This window comes from Apiospora marii, assembly GCF_038362585.1.
Source record: "Apiospora marii strain CBS 49790 chromosome Unknown utg000003l_segment0_segment0, whole genome shotgun sequence".
Lineage (NCBI taxonomy): Eukaryota > Fungi > Ascomycota > Sordariomycetes > Amphisphaeriales > Apiosporaceae > Apiospora > Apiospora marii.
Genome location: NW_027117374.1, coordinates 4,750,327 through 4,769,825, shown reverse-complemented (window position 1 = coordinate 4,769,825; position 19,499 = coordinate 4,750,327). Strand labels below are relative to the sequence as shown.

Sequence of the window (19,499 nt, the reverse complement as noted above, 5' to 3'; positions counted from 1 at the left end):
GCACATAACTCGTACTCATTTCGAAGCTTTCCTTTGATCATTGTGAGCGCCATTCCAACATTAAGGAGGCCGGCCGGACTGAAACACGGGAGTAAACGAAGCATTCGCTTGCAAAATACTGAGAGCATATTTATCAAGACTTGATTGAGACGGAATAACAACTTCGATTAAGCAACTCTTGGCATACAAGTACTACTAATTGGGGGTCTCCTCTGGCTACAAAACGAAAATAACCCCCTTGTATACAACAAATAAAAGGGGGCAAGAAACGAAGAAACAGGATTAATCATGAATCGAAGAACAGCAAACAACACGCAGACCGAGCCCCTTCAGATTCGGTACCAATCACTCCCATCTCTTCTGTAGAACATAGCCTTGCCCTTGCCCTTTCCAGTATTGCTCCCCAGAGCCGGAAACTCGTCATCGGGCATGGCGGCGCTCCTCGAGACGGATTGCCGGCTCTGCTCTTCGGCAAGACTCAGCTCCAGCGCCAACTTCAAGTCTTCATCCTCCTCTTCCGTCTCGGTATGGAAAGCCACTGCGTCGTTGGAGACCTCAATCTTCTTCTGCGCTGATGGTGCGTGGCTTGAATAAGAAGGGATACTCGAGATAGGCTGCTTGCCCTGCTTCTCCTTGGACGCGACAGGGCCATCGTAATCGCCAGAGCTAGTCTCGCGAGGAGATTGGCCCGCATCGTCCCCTCCTTCGAGAAGTGAGAGACGAATGGCTTGCTGTATCTGCAGCTCGTAGTCGCTTTCGGAATCGGGTGCCGCCGGAGCGGCTTGTGCGCTCGAGCTGGCCGCAGGAGTGCTGAGCCCTGTGATGCTGGGTTCAGGAGTGATGGTGTCCAGACTTCCAGTGGTGGAGGTTGTATCAAAGTCGGCTGTGGAGCCCGTGTCGCTTGCACTGGTTCGGCGCTGCTCTTCGTGTTGGAACGCCTCTTGAGATACCATCTCTGCATAGCGCAATGCTTCTTCTTCGGTCAAGTCGCAAAGTCCAACCCCAAAGCGGGAACGAAGCCACGCGTCCTCGCGGGCTTTGATCTGCTGCTCAATTCGTAGTTCCTCGGTCTCGGCAGCGATGAAACCCTTAACGCCACCACCAGTTCGCCGGGTGGCAAGGCGTCCGTGAATGTCGGAATGTCGGATTCGGCGTTTGCGACCGGACGGTTGCCCAGATGAACTGTATGCCCAATAACGAACAAATGTACCGAAGCATAGAATACCTCGCAGCATTACAGGGTCTGGGTCAAGATAGATCGCTCCAACTGCCGAAAAGTTGCTGCTGCGGAGAGAAGGATTGGCGTTGATAATGTTTCGTGGAACCCGACCAGTCGAGCGCGCGTTCAGTGTTCGAATAGGCTCCAGCGTGGAAGCTAGAGGATCCCAGGCCTGTACAAGGCCATCGCTTCCACCATGAACGAGGTAGAGAGCAGAGATGGCCAGAGCAGAAACCTCGGGTGATTCTGTCTGAATGACACGAACAGGGGGCACACCCGCGCTTGCGTGTGGCTCGCGCATGTTCCACAGCACAACCTTTCCACAGTTTGTACCGACACCAAATATCCTTGCGCCTCTGCCAGGAAGGTCTGTCGGGGCCTGACCGGTAGGTGTCATGGATCCCTTGGTACCATTCGAGGAATCCTGCGCTGGGTCCTCAGACGATGTCATCAGGGCAAACGACGACATATCAACGCTGCTGACAAGGACCTGGGAATTCTCACAGCCCTTCATTGAGAATGAAGTTGCACGCCACTCATCAAGGTCATCCTGCTCCAAAACCACTTCAGGGCTTGACACGCCACTTCCCGAAGTGGACAAGACTTGCCGCAACAATGGCGACGCTGACGATTTGGGCGACGGGGATCTTGGCTTAGCACCTCCGAAAATTGAAGGAGCCGGCTGGGCTGGAGGCGTCTCGATAGGGGATTCAGAGGTACTAAGGGGCTGCGGACGATGAGACGAGTCGCGCACATGGCGGACTAACGAAGGCGTGTGCTCCTCTTCATAGCCACAGCTGACGACAAAGATAGCTTCGCCGGAGCCATTTTCATCAGTGCTGGCGAAGTCGACCTCGAGCTTACGCCGCATATCCCAGCCATCGCAAACCTTTCGGAAGTGAGCGGGCTTGTATCGCAGGAATCTCTCGATCTCCCGCGCCTCAGCAATCATCTGATCCTTCTTCAAGTCCATAGCATTGGAGGGAGACCTTGGAGAATAGGCCCCACGGACGGCGTTCTTGCCAGACTCATCAGGTCGCGCTTGTCGGCGAGTTGCCTCGATCAACTGCCAATAAGCAGTGCGGCCAGCATGCCAGGCACATTTGACACTGTCCTCTGTCTTAGACTTGACAACAGGAGTTGGGGGTTGCGTCAGATAATACACCTCGCCAAGTGCGTTCAGAGCAACTGCCCAAACTCTGGCAGCGGACTTTCTCTTTCGGTTGTAGCTCTCGTCTACCTTGATCCCAATGATTGGAACACCTGGGCTAAGAACCCAGCGAGCGCTGATCTCGCTGTTCGCATAGCGAGGGCCCGATGGATCATGACCTAGGGCGTAGGAGGTTACAACGCCCAATGTGGACCCGACCAGAATGCCCACCATTGTGCTCGTCATAGACGGCACAGAAGGTGTTTTGGCGATCCACAAAGAGCTGATTGCTTCCGAGAGCTCCGGGATTTTGGGAATATCAGCATGGGCATCGACCACGGTCGACTCCTGGCCAAGATACCGGCCCCTATACTCGCCACTTGGGCGGAAAAAGACGCGACCGCCGGGGAAGCCTTCGCCCCCAACGACACCATAAGGCTGGCTCACATCCATCACATTGGGAAGTACAGCAGGACCCTCTCCAACTCCAAACGGAAGAAACTGGGGTGCTATTTCGTCCAGCTGCGCGAACGCGAAAGGGTCATCGAGACCCCATTTCTCCACTCTGCCAGTGGTAGGGTCGCTCGCGCTGGTCACGCACAAGTCGGCGGCCGCATGGATGACCCTTGGCGGCTTCTTCCCGGTGGAAGTGAAGGTAGCATGCACATTCGTCACCATGGCCGGTAGTTTTGAATTGTACGTCAAAACGGCACTGGCCTTCTTGCTTGACCGCGACGACGCCCCAATGCCTCCAGAGCTCGACCCAGGCTTGCCTCTAACAAGGCTTCGCAGTAGGCGGGTTCGAAGTAGATACTCGCTGCGCCAAGACGCATGAGCAGTGAGTCGTGTAAAATGGCGAACCTCGGAGCGTATATACTCGGCGTCATCCTGACCCAAAGGTCCTGCGGCCTTTTCAGGTGCTGCCAAGGCATCTTGTGCTGGGAAGTAACGCTGGAAGGCCATTCGCCAGGCATGCGGTGTCGTCACGAGCGTGTAGAATCGCTTTGAAACCAATGCGACAGCTGCATGAGAGTCGGGGTGCAGGTGAGAGAGGATATGCGTCAGAATCTCTAGAGGGAGCAAACCATGTCAGTACGCCCATTCTGGTAGAGTTGAAAACTGATCAAGTGGTCTCACGAACCATTGGGGAAATCAGTGAGCTGTGCACCGCCCAGGGTCTGGGAACCGGCACGCCGCACAACCTTGAAGCCCAACGCTTGGCGAGGCGTCGCGGGAGTCAAGGCATTTTCGTACTCGGCAATCCGGTGTCCAGGAGTCTTGGGATAGTCGGCGACTGGCAAGCCAGCTACATTCAGTCCGCGAAGTCGGTCTTCAAGCTGGGTGGCGTTGACTCCGGGGACAGGCGCATCCGAGCTGCCACCTGGACCTCCGAGGACCGACTGCGGCGTGCGATTGCTTGGGGAGCGGGGCTGCATGTCGTCTGGGACTGAGCCAGCATGGTGAAGCTGATGAAGGCCATGTTGGTAGGAGGGGTGGCGGGACGGAGAGGCGCTTGTCGGATGAGTCTGGGAGGAAAGATTGATAGGCCCTAGTTGCATAAAGTTGAGTAGATGGAGTCGGAGGGTTGTGATAGGGTTGACTGTGCGATAACGGATGGCACAGTCACAGCGAGTCAGCAGTCACAAAAGTAAGTGCTGAAGAAGGAGAAGAGACGGCGGGAAGTGTCAGAGACGCGCTGTCGAGACAGATGGTGACGGTGCTGGGTGATCAACTTGACGGTCGAGGTGAGTGGTGGTTGATGCGATGAGGAGAAAAAAGTGGAAGAGTTGCTACGCAGCAGACTGGTGACGAAGGTACAGTAGCAGCCAGGTCGCGCCACGAGAATCAATCAAAGTCCGTGTCAAGTTCTGCAGTGAGCTAAGAAGGCCAATTAGCCGTTTAGAGTTATAGCTCAATCGACCTCAAGCTGTAATCCCCGCCAGCTGTGCTTAAACTCCGACATCTTCCGTAACCTCCGAACTCAAGTATTATCGAGGCAATAATATCTAAAGAATAAAAGTCAGTTCTATATTCTTTTTAATATTATATAAGTCTTTATTTATAATATAGTTATGTATTTCGTATATTTTTATTATTTATATATATTTAAGGCTGTACTTTGTTCTTGTGTAGCAGGCATATGTAGGACAAAACCACCTATAGTCTAATTACAGCATATATCTAAACCGCCCCCTGCCGTTCGCCCCTTCTACACCAGGCGATCCCACCAAGCCCTGCGACTCCTCGCCGCCCCCTTCGTCCCGCGCGGCCCCGTCCATCCGCCGATTCAACCACGCCAGATAAAACCGCAGCACCAGCGCGACCGCCGCGACGCCCGCCATGGCGCCGGCGCACGCCCACATGCCGGGCTCAAAGTACGGCCCGTCGCCCTGGGGGTACAGGCGGGTGCCGACCAGGGGCCCGCACTGGCCGACGACCTGCATGAGCGCGAAGCCGCCGCCCCGGCGCGACTCGGACGGCTGGTTGTTGACGTTCCACGCCACGACCAGGACCACCACGTTGAAGAAGCCGACTGCCGCTGGGTAGATGGCCAGATACCGCAGCATGGGGCCCAGGCCCAGCGGACGCGCAAGCGCAAGCGCCAGGTAGCCCGCCGCGGAGGCGAGCGCGTGCACTATGACGAAGGGCCAGCGCACGCCTAGCTTGTCGGAGAGATGCGCCGTCGCCAAGACCGCCACAAAGGCGATCAGATACGGAGGTGCACTGAGGGCTTGGCTCTCCAACGCTGTGTGGCCCATCTCTTTGAGTATCATGGGAAGAAACACTGGCAGCGACGAGTAGGCCATGTTGGTCAGGAAGAACATCACCGCTGTGAGCCAGGCCTTGGGGTCCAGCAAGACCGACGAAATCACCTTGAGTCGGCTCTCGGCCCCCTGTTTGTTCGAAGTTTGCGGTTCCTCCTTTTCATGCCGGAGACGCACACGTGCCACTTTTCTCTCTCGCGGTGTAAGGTATCGCGCAGTCTGGGGTGAGTCGGGAATGACACTCCAGGCGATTACAGCCACAATAACCGAAGGGAACCCTTCGACGAGAAACAGAACACGCCAGGGCGCAATAGGGCCAGACTCGCCGAGTTTCAGAATAATCCATGCGAGAGAGGACGCGAAAGTCGTCGCAAGCGGCGCAGCTGTTATTACGACCATCAGCCCTGTTCGTCTCTCGTGGGGTATGGGAATTACGCAGGTGCTATGACTGGGCCATAACTTACCGGCTATAAAGAGTGCCGTTCTATAGGCAAGCTCGCTTCTTTTGAAGAAGAAGGAGAGGAAGAAAGGTACTCCCGTAAAGGCAGCTTCGCCAATTCCCAAAAGTAGCCGCAGAAAAATCAGTATAGGGTACGAGGTAGCCACCGCCTGGAATGAAGCTACCACGCCCCATGAAAGTACAATGAGCGACACCTGTAGTCATGGTTAATGCCATCCAGGCTGGCCGACGATAATTAACATGGAACAGGACCTGCTTACGTATATGTGAGCCGGGATAACCCTCCACAGTAATGACATCCACTCAAACAAAATGTACGATATATAGAAAGACATGAGAGACCACTCATACCACCCCGCGTGCGGGGGACGGCTTTGCAGATCGTTCTCCATACCAGCGATTCTTGCATTGCCGATATCTACACACAGCCGGGTCAGCTAGTCTGCCATATCAAGGCGGCTGAGAGACTGGGCAAGAGCCAGATGCGAGTGGGGGGTTCTCATCGCTTAAAAGGGGAGGACATACTTGACCTATCTAGGAAAGATAGCATATAGCAGACAGATAGGAAAAGAACCAGCTTGCGATCAAACTTGCGCACCACTGCTTGCTCTTCGTCGGGCGTATACAGCTGGAAGCTAGCCGCCGTACTGTCGCTCAACCGTTGACGCGTCGCCGGCGCACCGGGGATAAAACGCTGCTCCTCCCCCCCCTTCCCATCCTCATCGCGATGATTATGGGCGGGTTTCCTGCCTAGGTTCTGCAGTTCGTACGAGGCCGCCCCACCACTCCCCGATTCGAGATCGAGCGGCCGCCCGTCTTGGTAGTCGTCGTCCGCCCACGGAATCTCGTAATCCTTCTCATAATCGTCCGAAGAAGACGAGTTGGGGTCGTGGTCCGGTGTCAGCTGTGCGGTGGCCCCCGAAGACGACGATGGCGACGCCAAGTCGGAGCTGTCCGTATCCAGGTGGTGGGACGAAAGGGTGCGCGGGTCCATGCCCATGAGCTGCAATCGACCAACGCCGCCAGAGAGGCTCAATTGATCAGGTATGATTTTCAGTAATAATTCTTTGATCTAGTGAGTACCTATTGATGCAATTGAAATATCAGGGTTCTGGATGAAGAAGGGAATTGCAGTCGTGTGAAAGAAGAGCTGAAGCGGCTAAGGGATGTAAAGCATGAATTGGGTTCCAGTTTGTACTGCACTGCACTGTAGGTTGGCGCTGATTCCCTCATATACAGGTGCCGCCTGTCGCGGCTCATTTCCTTTCCGGGGTACGTTGAATTGCCGTGGGCTATCGACATATCAAAATACCCACCCATTTACATCATCCATGGCGTTTGAATGAGGAAAGCCATGATTATCTAGTTATTCATAAGATGCACGGGAAGGAAAATGCATTGAGTTTCTGCCAGATCCATCTGATCGATGGCCTTCCCATATCGGCGTGCATACTGTACCGACTTACTGTACTGCAGGTCAGGGACGAAGCCAACCTAAAATTAGGCTGGGTTTAGGCCCGTCTCCCTAGTCCCAACTCTTACACCTTATCTGATGCTTTCTGCAAGGTACGCACGCACACGTAGGGGGATACCCCTTAAACCATCAAGATCGGCATCCCGGTCCATTTTGCTAAACTTCAATCACTCTCATCAAGTCGAGGCGCGCCGTTCCGTTGGGCAGGATGAATGTTATCTATTCTTTTGTACACGGAAAAATGGCCTTGAACCTCAAGAGCGGCTACACCCGAAACATGGAGTTATACCGGCACTAGATGCACAAGAAGTGCCTTGACGCAATGATGTAATGAACATGGGCTGCCCAGTTTGTATTGTACAGACTTTTACTTTTTCTTTTCCAACAACAGGCTGCATACACCAGCGCGCCGGGAGTCCTCCTAGAGTCCACGTCCTTTGCTCCAGGTATGTAGCCTACAAAAAATACCTCGCCATCTCCAACCACACGCGCACACATGCGCACGCTCCGTCGACCGTTCTCAACACGGCCTGAACGCCTACCACTTCATTCAAATATAATTAGATAAAGAAAAGTGCACCGGCTGGCCAGGCCCAAGCCAGCAAAAGGTGGGCTTGGGCCCTCAGCGGCCGACCGGCGTAATATTGTCTATAGTCCAACTCGCTTCGTGTTTTCGAGTCAAAACCGTTCGAGAAGTAAAATAACAAGAAAATTCGAGCGATGCCCGAGGGCGCTGCAGTTCCTGGTGGCCTGTGCCATCTACAACAGGATCAAACAAATAAGGCCTCCAGGAAGGGTATCGAAAAGTCCGCAACAAAAAAATAGGTAGATAAAATGAAAATGGGTTGAAGAGTCAATGGACGGGACGTTGCAGGTCGTATGTAAATGCGTTGTAGGTCTCATCAGTTCCAGCCGAGCGAGTTCTCGGCAGCAACGGGCGCCGAAATAAAGGCGGTGCGGCCCGAGTTGTTCATGTCACTCCTCCTGCTGCCTTGGCTGTCGCGTGTGTTGTGAGGGACGCCCCCAGGCCCACCGCCGACACCACCATAGCCGTTGGCCGCCGTGAAGTCCCGGCTAAGAAGTGCACCGCCCATGAGCGCGGGGCTACCACCTTGAGCTTGACGCATCTCGGAAGGCGAGGTGATGGAGCTGCTGCGCTGGTGTCGCTGCTTTCTGCGCTTGTACCGGCGGGCAATGATAAACATGGCCGCACCATAGGCACCGGCAACACTGGCCGCTCCAAGAGCAATGGCAGCCGTAGTTCCCTTCTGAGACGAAGACTGCTCCGAGGACGAACCGCCGTTGCCGAACGCATCGTTGGGGTTGTTGGGCGGGCCCGAAGGCGATTGGTTGCCGGTTGAAGAACCATCGCCGTTGAGAGTGGAGCCATAGATGATGTCAATGGATGGGTTGATGAGGCCAGTCATTTCGGAGATCAGCTGATCCGGGTTCGTGTAAAGCGGCGAGTTGGGGTTTTCGTGATCCGTCCGAAGCTTCTGGATCATGTTGTTGGGTACGTAAGCAACAGCCAGGGTGGTGATGTAGTTAAGTTCCGGTGTCGTGTCGTACGGCCGAAGAGAGTGCATCATGATCTTGTCTTCGGGAATGTTAAGCGCGTAGGCGAGGGCTTTGGGGACGAGATAGAACATCTGGGCCGCGGCAACAGGCTCTTCAACGATGAAGGGGTAGTTCAACGCGTACTTGTAAGCCAGTTGAATCAAGGACGAGTCTTTCGGTTCTGCGCCAGGTATCGTGCTTGGCGTGATGGCCTTGGGCAGATATGAGGGAACTCCAGTTGCGGTTGTCTGAGTTCCGCCGGTTGACTGGCGAGTGGTGGAAGGCTGGATGACGATAGAAGTAGGTAGCCATGAGTTGGTACCCGTCATGACGCCTGTGGCGGGAACGCTGGTGAACGTATTCTTCTGCGATGTGGTAGTCACGGGAGCCTCGTAGCTGCTAGAGGCACTTGGGATTGGCAGAATCTCAGTGGTAGTGGGGGTAGGAGTGGCAATGGGGGTAGAAATGGGGGTAGAGACAGGGGTGGAGATGGGGGTAGCCTTCGGGGTGGACGATGGCGTTGTGATCGGAGTAGTCACGTTCTGGACGGGAGGCGGCAAAGAGCTGATCGGGGTGGCGGACGTCGCCGAGACTGAGGGGGTAGTAACAGGCACAGTAGCATTGGTGATTGGGACTGGACCACTAGTGGTGGGAAGCGTAGTAGGTTCTGGTGTCCCGGTGCTTGTTACGTTCGGAATGTTGCCACTCTGAGTCGGGGAATCGGAGAGCGAGAACGGGATGCTGCCGCTTTGCGTGGGTCCAGTGACGGGGGGAGTCGTAACTGTGCCAGAGCCGGTGCCTGGCGGGGGACTGGTCGGGATAGTCACACTAGAGCTGCCAATAGGAGTTGGCACACTCGAGCTGGCAGAAGGAACTGTAGGGAAGAGAGTCAATCCAGGCGTTGTTGTATCAGTGCCGTTGCTGATCGGTGCCGAGCCAGTGGGAGAAAGGATGGCGCTTGTAATATCGGAAACGATTCCTCCCAAACCACCGGACGATGACTGAGTAGGCGCGGCTGAGGATGCAGCAGAAGTCACATCAGTGGCGTTGGCGCCGGAAGCGGGAGTGGAGGTGGGAGCGACGGCACTTGTGATGCCACCAACGATACCTCCCAAGAGGCCGGATGAAGACCCAGTAGGCGCAGCAGAGGAAACGGCAGGGGTTGCGTCAGTGGCATTGGCGGAGGGAGCGGGGGCAACGGCACTGGTAATACCACCAACGATACCTCCCAAGAGACCCGATGAAGAGGCGGCGGAGGACGCGGCAGAAGTGACCCCAGCAGGAGTCGAAGATACGACTGAAGTCGCCTCGGTAGCATTGGCGGTGGGAGCGGGGGCAACGGCACTAGTAATATCACCAACAATTCCTCCCAAGAGACCCGATGAAGAGGCAGCGGGCGCGGCGGAAGATGCGGCAGAAGTGACCTCAGCAGGAGAGGACACGGCTGGAGTCGCCTCGGTGGCATTGGCGGTAGGCGAAGGGAGAATGGCACTCGTAAGACCAGGAATGATGCCTCCCAAGAGGCCAGAAGCGGACGTGGTGGGCACGGCGGTAGACACGGCGGAGGACACAGGGGAGGTTACCTCGGAGGCAGCAGAGGAAACAGCAGAAGTCAAGTCAGTGGCGGCTGAGGACGCGGCGGAAGTGACCTCGGTGGCGGCAGAGGACACGGCGGAAGTCGCCTCGGTGGCATTGGTCGTGGGAGCGGGCAGAACGGCACTGGTCACACCAGAAACGACATCCCCCAGGTCACTCGTCAATCCGGAGAGCAGACCACCGCCCGACGAGCTGGCGGCCGGAGTGCTAGTAACCGGAGTGCTGGCAGCCGGGCTGCTGGAGGCCGGGGTGCTGGCGGCCGGGGAGCTGACAGCCGGCGCGCTGGGAGTTTCCGACACGATACCAGTGGGCGCAATCACAATTGCGCTGGAGGAACCAGCACCTGTCGGGCTGGCGGGGCTGGATGACTGACCAGCCGCAGACGAGCCACCAACAACACTCGAGACAGCGGACTGCGCTGCATTGGCCGACGTTTTAGATCCTCCCAGGCCGATACCCAACAGACCGCTCGATGGCAAGTCGAGGAGGGGGAATCAGAAGATGCGGCGGCAGAGGATCCGGCAGCGCTTGAGTCGCTCTTTTCAGTTGGGATTGGCGTAGAGGCAACACCCGTAATCGTTGTCGAGGGCGATACGAAAACCGGAGTGGTAAGGGTAATCGTCTGGCTGTCGCTGTCGCTGTTGCCAGTGTTTGAGCTGGAACCAGAAGTCTCATCCTTCGAAGACCCCAGTCCGTTTGACAAGCTTGCGATAAGATCTCCGAGGTTGAGCGACGAGTCGCGCTTCTGGGTGTCTGACGTTTCCGAGGTTGTGCTGTCGGGGGTGGAAGCAGGCGAAGGTGGTGCGCTCGTGATGGTGATGTTGGTGAATTGTCGCTTTACGTGTCGCGGGAAGTAGATCCTTGGCCTATTCGCAGTAGGCTGGCTGGCGCCAGCCAGAGAGGCAGCGGCCACAAACGTGGCCACCGCAAATGTGGCGGTATGCATCGTTGCCCAAGTTTCGATCCTCAAGTTATAGTAGTCCAAGTATATCACAAGAGGTTATTAGGGGGGTGGTGTAATGTTTATGCTGGGGATCTGTTAATCATCGATTCCAATGCGACCATACAGCAAGTGATGACGGACCTTGTCAGGGCAATTTTTTCTGAACGAATGTACTTGACAGGATTGTCAACGAGTGAATGCTATAGTTGGAAGAAGGCGTCGTCAGCATTTGGTTCTTGATTCCAGGCTGAGCCGCTGTAGTGTGCATTGAGGATCCACGGATCGTCGAGTGACAGGCCACCTAGATTTTGGCCGTATAACAAAAGTTCAGACCCGTACCTTTCATACGCGGCTAACGCGTAGAGATAGAGTAGGTTGTTAATTGTTTTTTAAAAGAGTGACACGACGAAAGATTCGTCAATATGTGGTCAAGTCGCTGGAATTTCCTTGACGACTATGTAGCGATGCTTTGGTAGCGATGCATTGGCGTTTACTCGGCCTCCGAATGTCCTCGTCGTGGACTTGAGTCGCCTACTCAGTACAAAGGACCTGTACTAAGTGCTAGAATCGAATGAGACGTCGGCGCCGAGGCAGGTTGTCGTCGAAAGGGTCACCTTACGATGTCGGCGGAGGAGTGTTAAAAGAGGGACGGGGATGAGGCGGACGGTGGGTGAAGGAGGAGAGGAGAGCGAAATAAGAGATGCGGGTGACAGTAGAAACAACGGGGAAAACGAGCAAGAGAGACCAGTCCGAGAGGGACAGGGGTGACAGACTTTCGACCAGGGGTCCCGCGGTTGGTTGGTTAGTCCAAGATGACAGAAATTACCTAGCGCATACGGTAATATTCTTAGCGACTCGACCCCGTAGGAGCAAGGCACGCAGCACCTCCAACCTGGCCCAGATGGACTAGCAACACAATACGATAGCCAGGACTGGACTCGAACCGAAGCAGAATCAATCGGGTCAACCATTTTCAAGTTTCAACCTGTCTACCAGTTCGTCCGATTTATGGTCATCTGACCTGAAATCAAATCGCCAGCATGGCAACGGTAGTTCATTCAGGTTGGCATAACACACACACACACACACATACACACGGCTTTGTTTCTGTTCCTTTGACGTGTCCGATACGAACGGCCAGGTGTATCCGTACCATAGTGGACTTGCTCCCGACACGACAAAACGGTGGGCATGGCAATCGGCACTGTTGAGAAAAAGCAGCACGACGACAGTGCCTGAGCCGCGCTCCGTCCTCGAAAAGGGGATAGTGTTGTAGCGTCGGGTCATGCAGCACCACGACGTTCGTTCCATCGTGCCAACTATCGCTAGGCAGGCCTGGGTATGTACTTCAGGTTGGGGGGGGATACCTGAGAACTAGCGTGGGTAGTGCGATGGACCCCAGGTATTCCGTGTGATTTAAAAAGTCACCGAAGTTAAAAGGAGCGCTGGATTGATTCCCCATTCGGATCCTGGGAGTCCCCTCGTGGCGCAGGCAAACAGTCGTATGTATGTACTACCCCAAGACAGCAAGCAAGCAGGGCATCGCAGGGCGGTTCATTGGCCGATCATCGACCCCCATCTGCAGGCAATTTCCATGAGATGGGTGATGGCGACCTGGGCGCGTCGGCTTAAGGAATAAAACCTCCATCAACACACCTTCACACGGGATACCACCTACCAGGCTTGCTTTCGTCGGCAGACCTCGACGGGGCGCCTCAATAGACGGGATATGCGGAGCGGGCGGCTCAGACCTGCCACACGGGCGACAGGTCGGATTGCGGAAATGCAGATTCAATATTGTGAATCGCCATGCCCATGCCTAGGGCGCCATGGCTGCGGTTGTCGCTACTGGTGCCTCGGTGGTGTTGATGGGCAGCATCGATCAGAGAGAGGTCAGGCCACCCCACAGAGTTTGCTTGCGACAACCTGCAACTCAGGTTGATTGAAGCGATTGGGGTGATCTCTCCCCAGCACCTGTCGTGCATCTTGCTATTTTGCCGTTGCGCCGGGATAGGAAGCTGCCAAGGTTGTGCGCAAATTGTTTTTGCAGCAGCAGCGAAAACAAAAGAAAACCCCGTGTCAATAGCACCGACAGGCACACGCAACGGGTTGCACACCATCAGCGAGTGTGTCCATTGTGTGTTCGCTGCTAATAAATGCGGGCGGAGCAGGAGGCTTGGATGGCGCCGTCTAGGATCCAAATCGAGAAAGACGGCCAAAACGTGGGAGGGCGAGAGTACATGGCCGATACCTGCGCCCTGGCCGTCATGAATGGCGCCGACAGGTAATTTCACAAGTAGACGGGCTGCAGGGTTGGAAGGGTCGTGCCTAGGCGTGCTTAGGCGTGCCTGATAGAAACGGACAGAAATCTTGACCTGCATGTCGTTCCCTACCGGGAGCGTTTCTTGATTCGGCAAGGGATCTGCCTAGCGTACGCAATTTAGATTTCAGGTGGCTCTAACCGGAAATCAGACCCATACCGCCTCCCCAAGCACCAAGCTCCCCTGTCGATGTTCTGCCCTGCGCTTGCGCTGCGGTATGGTAGTATTATTGATCCAAATCCCCCACCCCTCCTCCAACTAAGCTAGACTTCCAAGTGTCTTGCCGCGCCTTTGCTTGCTTGCTTGCAGTCTGCAAGAGGTGAGCAACAGTCCAAGTCACAGACATTGAACGTTATCGAGGGAGGATGTTGACAGTGACTGATTCACCAGCAATCTCTGCATGTTTTTCTTTTTCGAGATTCAATAAACCAACAGCTTCCTCAACACGAGTCGTGCCTTGATATTTGACATTACCGCGTTCGGCAGCTGCACGCCTCGCACGCTTTGCAAGCCTTTCGTCGCAATCTCGTTTTGTCGAGCTCCTTGCCCTTGCCTTGACTGGGCCGGCATCTCCATACTCGAGGGGAGGCCCAATTTCAATCCCTCCCAGATAATGCATGGCGAGCAGTTGTCGTAGGCGATATGTCCCGGTATATATATCGCATGATTACTATTTAGCAATGCATTCAATATTTACAGGATTCTTGGGCAAGAATATGAATCATGCTCCTTGTGCCTGCAGATGCGCGGTTGCACACACACGTACAGGCTATGTTGATGGGCATCCAGAGCCTGTCTGGGAGTCTGGGGACCTGGTGAGCACATGGTCTGTGAGCACCGGCAGCAATAATTTCCTTCACGCACAGCCTGCTAGACGTACAAGGCATGGTGAAAAGAGGAAGTGAAAAGGTCTAGGTCGTCTTCGATTCTACTAACAAGTAAAGATCGACAAGGCTGGGCCCCGTCAAATGAGTGACGGAACATTACTGACAACTGCATACATCAATTGGCAATGAGTGGTACGATATAGCCCAACAAGATTGCCTTTTCCCCTGATCCGAGTTGACAGGATCCGGCAGTTCATCTCGTCGCATTGTCTTGCCGATAATCTCGGGTTGTTCTGATCGTGAAGGGCTCCATAGCCAGTAGGAACACGTGGGTCGCATTTGTCCAAGCTGAAAAGCATGCCATTCAAGAATCCATATTGCCCGGCCTCGAGTAGCTTGACGCGCCGGTGCACTCCAATCAGCCGAGCCTTGAAGTCTGTACCTGACTAGCTCAGGTCCCGCGATGTTGAGCAATGCGGGCGTCTGCCCCTCTTCTCTAGCTCCATCTATCATATGGGAAAAAACGCGAGCGTATCCAAGATACCTCGTGCACAGTTTACCAGTGCTATCAATGTCGCAATTCAGAGAACACATCAGGTAGAGATTTGGTTGTGTGTCGCACGTGATCAATAAATGATTATTTACATATGGAAGGGCGAGAAGGGGGCCCTGCTGGAACTTACCATTGCATATCGCAGTTTGGTGGTCTGTGTACCACACATTGACTGCTTAACCAAGATCATTCATTACCCAAGCAGAGCTCTCCGACTTTGGCCAAGAATGAACGGTCGCCCTTCAACTCCACAATCTAGATTCCCTCATTACAACCAGCAGTGCCAATTGTAACACTTCGGTGCCCCCTTCACAGCCTCACCACTTCTGCGTCCACGAAAGACAGAATGCACGTAATCGCAGACGCTGTGTTTCATCAGATGAGTAACTCTGCCAACAGGCACGGCCTCGTTTCGCTATTGAACCACTGCTCAGCCACTACGTAAGGTTCTAGTGGCCGACGGTCTTTTGTGTTGTCGTCCAATGCGAGTCTACTTGGTACTCCGACATACTAAAGAGAGAGCAAGCTGAGGGGTGGGTTGCAACTTGCAAGGTGACTACATATTTGGGATAGCATGCCTCACCTGGAGTGAAGAAATACCTGGATGACGGCCGTGGCCGCATCGCATGGTTGATCACCGGACCAGAAAGGTGTTCCATGTTTCTCCTTAGCCATGTGAAGCACGCAAGCACGCCACTACATAACATATCATACCTACCGTTGCTTTCAGGGATGCTTAGGCGCACTTAGCTGCTGCTGACGGCTCTACGCCACCACGACAGTCCTTGACGGGCCATGCCATATGGTAATTCTAGGTTTCGACGCCTTATCTGGAATTGAATGCGCGGAGTACTGTGCTACAAGTGCACAAGAATACCGAATTGTCATGGCTTCTGGTGGGGTACCCGTCACCCGTCTTCGCTCGCCGTCTCATTCCAGCGACAGTATCAAGGAAGAGATACCATGGGATCGAGGTTGGCCGTCGGGTCTGCCAGATCATAGAGTGAGGCTTTCGACTTGCTATCTCCCTACGAGCAGGAGTTAGGCCAAATCAGACGACTCCCTCGAGTCACGGGTGACGTCGGCACCTCCATGCACTTGTCTTTTCGCCGCGGAAGACTTCCGGGCTTTACAAGCTTTGGTTCGCGAGTAAGCCGTGGCATATCGCATCACCATTCCTCGCCCGGCTTGCCGGCTGTGGCATGCTAGTCACCTTGACATATGTAGGCAAGTACATAGGGTCCTCATAAACGCAGCCTACGTCAGATGTTTCAAGGGGTGCTCAGTGCAAAGCAGACGAGCTTCAAACTTTCTAGGAATGCAGTCGGTTAGGATTGACGTCTTTGTCGCGAATCGCCTCCACCACCACTAGCCCTTGTCGCCTCGTTGCCCCGCGATGATGTGTGCGGGTATGCGGCGAACGTATCAAACCCTTCACCGCATACTCGGACACTAGCAGCCTGGGTGATCCCGAAGACCCTGACAAGACATCCTTCGGTGTACTGTATGGTGCCCCCAACCTCCAAGCCGCCAATCCGGTAAACATCTGCTCCCGATGCCAATCACGCCTTAAGCAAAAGGATGCTCGCAAGCAACACCCAAACGGTACTAGGATATCGCGTGAATAAGGGCGCGCATACGAGTATATGCAGCTTAGTAGATGGGCGTTTTGACAAGTGATCAGCTGCGCGGTTTGCGCCAAAGAGCTTTTCGGTAGATGGTGACAGGTCCCCTCAAGATCGACGCGGCTGTCGCATCATGCAAAGGTGAGAGGAAGGGGTCAGTATTTGCTGAGGTGAACGCTGCACTGACGTCATAGTATAATAACCGCACGCACCTACTTAATATGTATGCAACTACATACCTAATGCCTACTATCTACCCCGTAGGTATCCTAACAATCTTCAGTTACTTTAACTGGCTTTCCGCTGTACTCTTAATGGAAATGATCTGAGCTGCCGGTCCCATGCCCTTTGCTGTCCATTGGGCCATAACGTGCATATCAGGGTTCTTCTGCTCAGGGCATGAGCTGGGGTTGGCATTGAGACGGCGATGGCGTCGAAACATCAAACACTCACCGAAGCTGCTGGATGCGTCACGCAGAGTCCTGGTCATACCTATCGCAGAGCCCAAGATCATGAACCACACTCAAGGACACACAGGAAGTATCCAGTCCTGGCACTACTTGGGCTCGGAAGTTGGTAGGTTGTGCGTCGTACAAGCATCCATAGGTCAAGCCAATCACCTCATGATCCGGTTGGGATGGCGACACAGAAGCGGCCATTTCGAGACCCAGCAACTGCAAGATCAATGATCGAGCCCAAACCCCCTTGTTCTGGGTAACCTAGATCAAGTACCCTAGTTGATGGAAGCTGTGTCGGGCTGGTCCGTTTCGTGATTGCCTACCATTGATGATCAGCCTATAGCATGCCGACTATGTACCACGAAATCCAGATACCTTAAGCTTGTAGTTCGTCTGGTGTCGAGACGGCATGCTCTCTCACTCTGGCCCCGTATGCGATGTGATCTATCATAATCTTTTGGCGAATATCTTGGCCTACCTAGGCATCCCATTTGAGATGCAGCGCGCATATGCCAGCACATCAGCAGCCCTGCCTGACAACATGTTGCAACTCGCTGCTTCACGCCAGGTTGTGACGAGGGAGGCTTTGGCGGTTTAGACGTCAACCCCTCCAGCTGACCAAAGACTCGGTTGGAGATAGTGTATGCTACTCTGGTTCTGCAAACATACCGTAGCAAAAGAGGGCTGCTCAACATACGTAACCCGTCCACTAGGTTCCGGTCATCCATCAGATAAGTATCCACCGCTTTCCACGCTATCCACCCCTCAATTGTCGACAACAACTTCCAATCTGCCTCCTCTCCTTCGCCTTGGAATTAAGCACGCTAAACATCCCACTCCCACACAGAGCTTTCTTTACCCCACCACGGCTACGTCTACTACTTCACCTACCTCACGTCCGGGCCCAAACATTCAAGCTCCCTCCCCTCCATCCACAACTCTCTCTCCATAAACCACTTCAAACCACACATACACACATCTTCTTCACAATGGGTGTTACCAAGACCACCATCAAGGAGGGCTCCGGCGCCATCCCCCAGGTTGGCCAGTCCGTCACCATCGAGTACACTGGCTGGCTCAAAGACACCTCCAAGCCCGACTCCAAGGGCAACAAGTACGCGCTACCCCTCCTCCTCCTCCCCCCCTCCACACGGTTCATGTTCACGACCCTGGAAACGGCGTGACGTCAGGGCCGTCTGGTCTTCCTTTTGGTTGCGGAATTAACTGACACTGCTTGTCTAGGTTCGACTCTTCCGTTGGCCGTGGCGACTTCGAGACCACCATCGGTGTCGGTCAAGTCATCAAGGGTATGGTTCAACATTGTGTACTCGGGATTCGAATTGGATCCTCGGCTAACCATCCATGTCTACAGGCTGGGATGAGGGCGTTACCCAGATGAAGGTTGGCGAGAAGGCTACCCTGACCATCTCCAGGCAAGTTCCCCAATACCATATCAACTCTCAACAGAGGCCTTGACTAACACCATTGGACAGTGACTTCGCCTACGGCTCTCGGTAAGCGATCCATTCACCCGCCCCATACCATTGTGCTTCTCCTCCAATAGGTCGAGCAGCACTCAAGTCGACATTGCGTATCTCGGCTTGCGTCACGCGCTTTCTCTAATACATGTACTAATAATCATTCACACAGCGGCTTCCCCGGTCACATTCCCCCCAACTCGGATCTGATCTTGTAAGCTACTCTCAACCACATCTTGCGGAACCCCACTTGGTTCAACTTGCTAATCCGAGTCTTTAGCGACGTCGAGCTCAAGAAGATCAACTAGAGCGACATCAAAACGGTTAGCCTGTATTTGCGCCAAGATAACCAGCTGGTACGACATGCGGTTCGTCGAGCAGTTTGCTCGTTGGCAGCAACACGAGATAGCATCTAAGGGTAGTTGAGTGAGAATACTAGACGATCGTTCGCTTATCCCATACGTTGTGGCACTGGTGCCATCTTCGCCAGTCTCCAGATCGTGAAACAGGGTACTGCTACCCGAAAGTATGGATTCCCCGACCCTGTGCGCTCTCCAGAAATACGCTGTCTGGAGAGCACATGTTCTCTCCGTGTCTATTGGGAATACACCCCGTTTTTGTGCTCATGTTTTGGTAATCAGCGCTCGACTTTGTCACATTAGAAGTTGCTTCCTGCTTCTGAGTTGCGGTTGGATCTGTCATGCGCAGTCGGTTTTGCGAGGGCAGAAGTGCCCTTTCTCCTTGTCCCCAAAGCCTGAAGCAGGGCCTAAGGCAATGGGTAGGTTTGATATTCGGACATATTCCGATGATGTATGTCTTAGTTGTCAGCACGGCGGGTAGCTACCGCCCCTCGAAGATGTGATATTTGATATCTCAGAAAGAACGTCATTATGCCGGGGCCCGGGGCCAAATGATCGTTGCCTGGAGTCCCTGCAGTCTACCTAATATAAGTGCCCAATCAAGCCAGCAGCCCTATCTTCTCCTACAAAGCTCATCAATGTAACCCATAGTAAAGAGCCCGCCTGCTTCTCGCTAAGCAGATCTGTTGCTGTGGTACCCTGGGATGGGAATTG

At 54.2% G+C, this 19,499-nt stretch overlaps 6 protein-coding genes across 6 annotated transcripts; 1 reads left to right on the top strand and 5 right to left on the bottom strand.

The window, feature by feature from the left end:
* Positions 1-329: 329 nt before the first annotated feature.
* PG985_005024 (F-box domain-containing protein) lies at positions 330-3,916 on the bottom strand (the record flags this gene model as incomplete). Its single annotated transcript, XM_066824793.1, has 2 exons — positions 330-3,439; positions 3,511-3,916. Coding segments are annotated over 2 exons (3,516 nt in total), but the record flags the coding sequence as incomplete, so codon positions are not given.
* Positions 3,917-4,537: 621 nt separating this feature from the next.
* PG985_005023 (major facilitator superfamily domain-containing protein) lies at positions 4,538-6,594 on the bottom strand (the record flags this gene model as incomplete). Its single annotated transcript, XM_066824792.1, has 3 exons — positions 4,538-5,517; positions 5,599-5,788; positions 6,169-6,594. 3 exons carry the CDS (start codon positions 6,592-6,594, stop codon positions 4,538-4,540), a joined length of 1,596 nt encoding a protein of 531 aa, XP_066687952.1.
* Positions 6,595-7,970: 1,376 nt separating this feature from the next.
* Positions 7,971-11,167, bottom strand: PG985_005022 (mucin family signaling protein; the record flags this gene model as incomplete). Its single annotated transcript, XM_066824791.1, has 5 exons — positions 7,971-9,332; positions 9,393-9,499; positions 9,614-9,850; positions 9,983-10,274; positions 10,790-11,167. The coding sequence occupies 5 exons, from the start codon at positions 11,165-11,167 to the stop codon at positions 7,971-7,973; spliced, it is 2,376 nt and encodes a 791-aa protein (XP_066687951.1).
* A 1,742-nt stretch (positions 11,168-12,909) lies between these two features.
* Positions 12,910-14,104, bottom strand: PG985_005021 (uncharacterized protein; the record flags this gene model as incomplete). The annotated part of the gene is made up of 3 exons (XM_066824790.1): positions 12,910-13,586; positions 13,645-13,695; positions 13,873-14,104. 3 exons carry the CDS (start codon positions 14,102-14,104, stop codon positions 12,910-12,912), a joined length of 960 nt encoding a protein of 319 aa, XP_066687950.1.
* A 2,669-nt stretch (positions 14,105-16,773) lies between these two features.
* PG985_005020 (uncharacterized protein) lies at positions 16,774-17,149 on the bottom strand (the record flags this gene model as incomplete). The annotated part of the gene is made up of 2 exons (XM_066824789.1): positions 16,774-16,982; positions 17,026-17,149. 2 exons carry the CDS (start codon positions 17,147-17,149, stop codon positions 16,774-16,776), a joined length of 333 nt encoding a protein of 110 aa, XP_066687949.1.
* Positions 17,150-17,937: 788 nt separating this feature from the next.
* PG985_005019 (FK506-binding protein 1B) lies at positions 17,938-18,734 on the top strand (the record flags this gene model as incomplete). The annotated part of the gene is made up of 6 exons (XM_066824788.1): positions 17,938-18,062; positions 18,191-18,255; positions 18,321-18,381; positions 18,442-18,462; positions 18,599-18,640; positions 18,707-18,734. 6 exons carry the CDS (start codon positions 17,938-17,940, stop codon positions 18,732-18,734), a joined length of 342 nt encoding a protein of 113 aa, XP_066687948.1.
* Between the last annotated feature and the right edge of the window lie 765 nt (positions 18,735-19,499).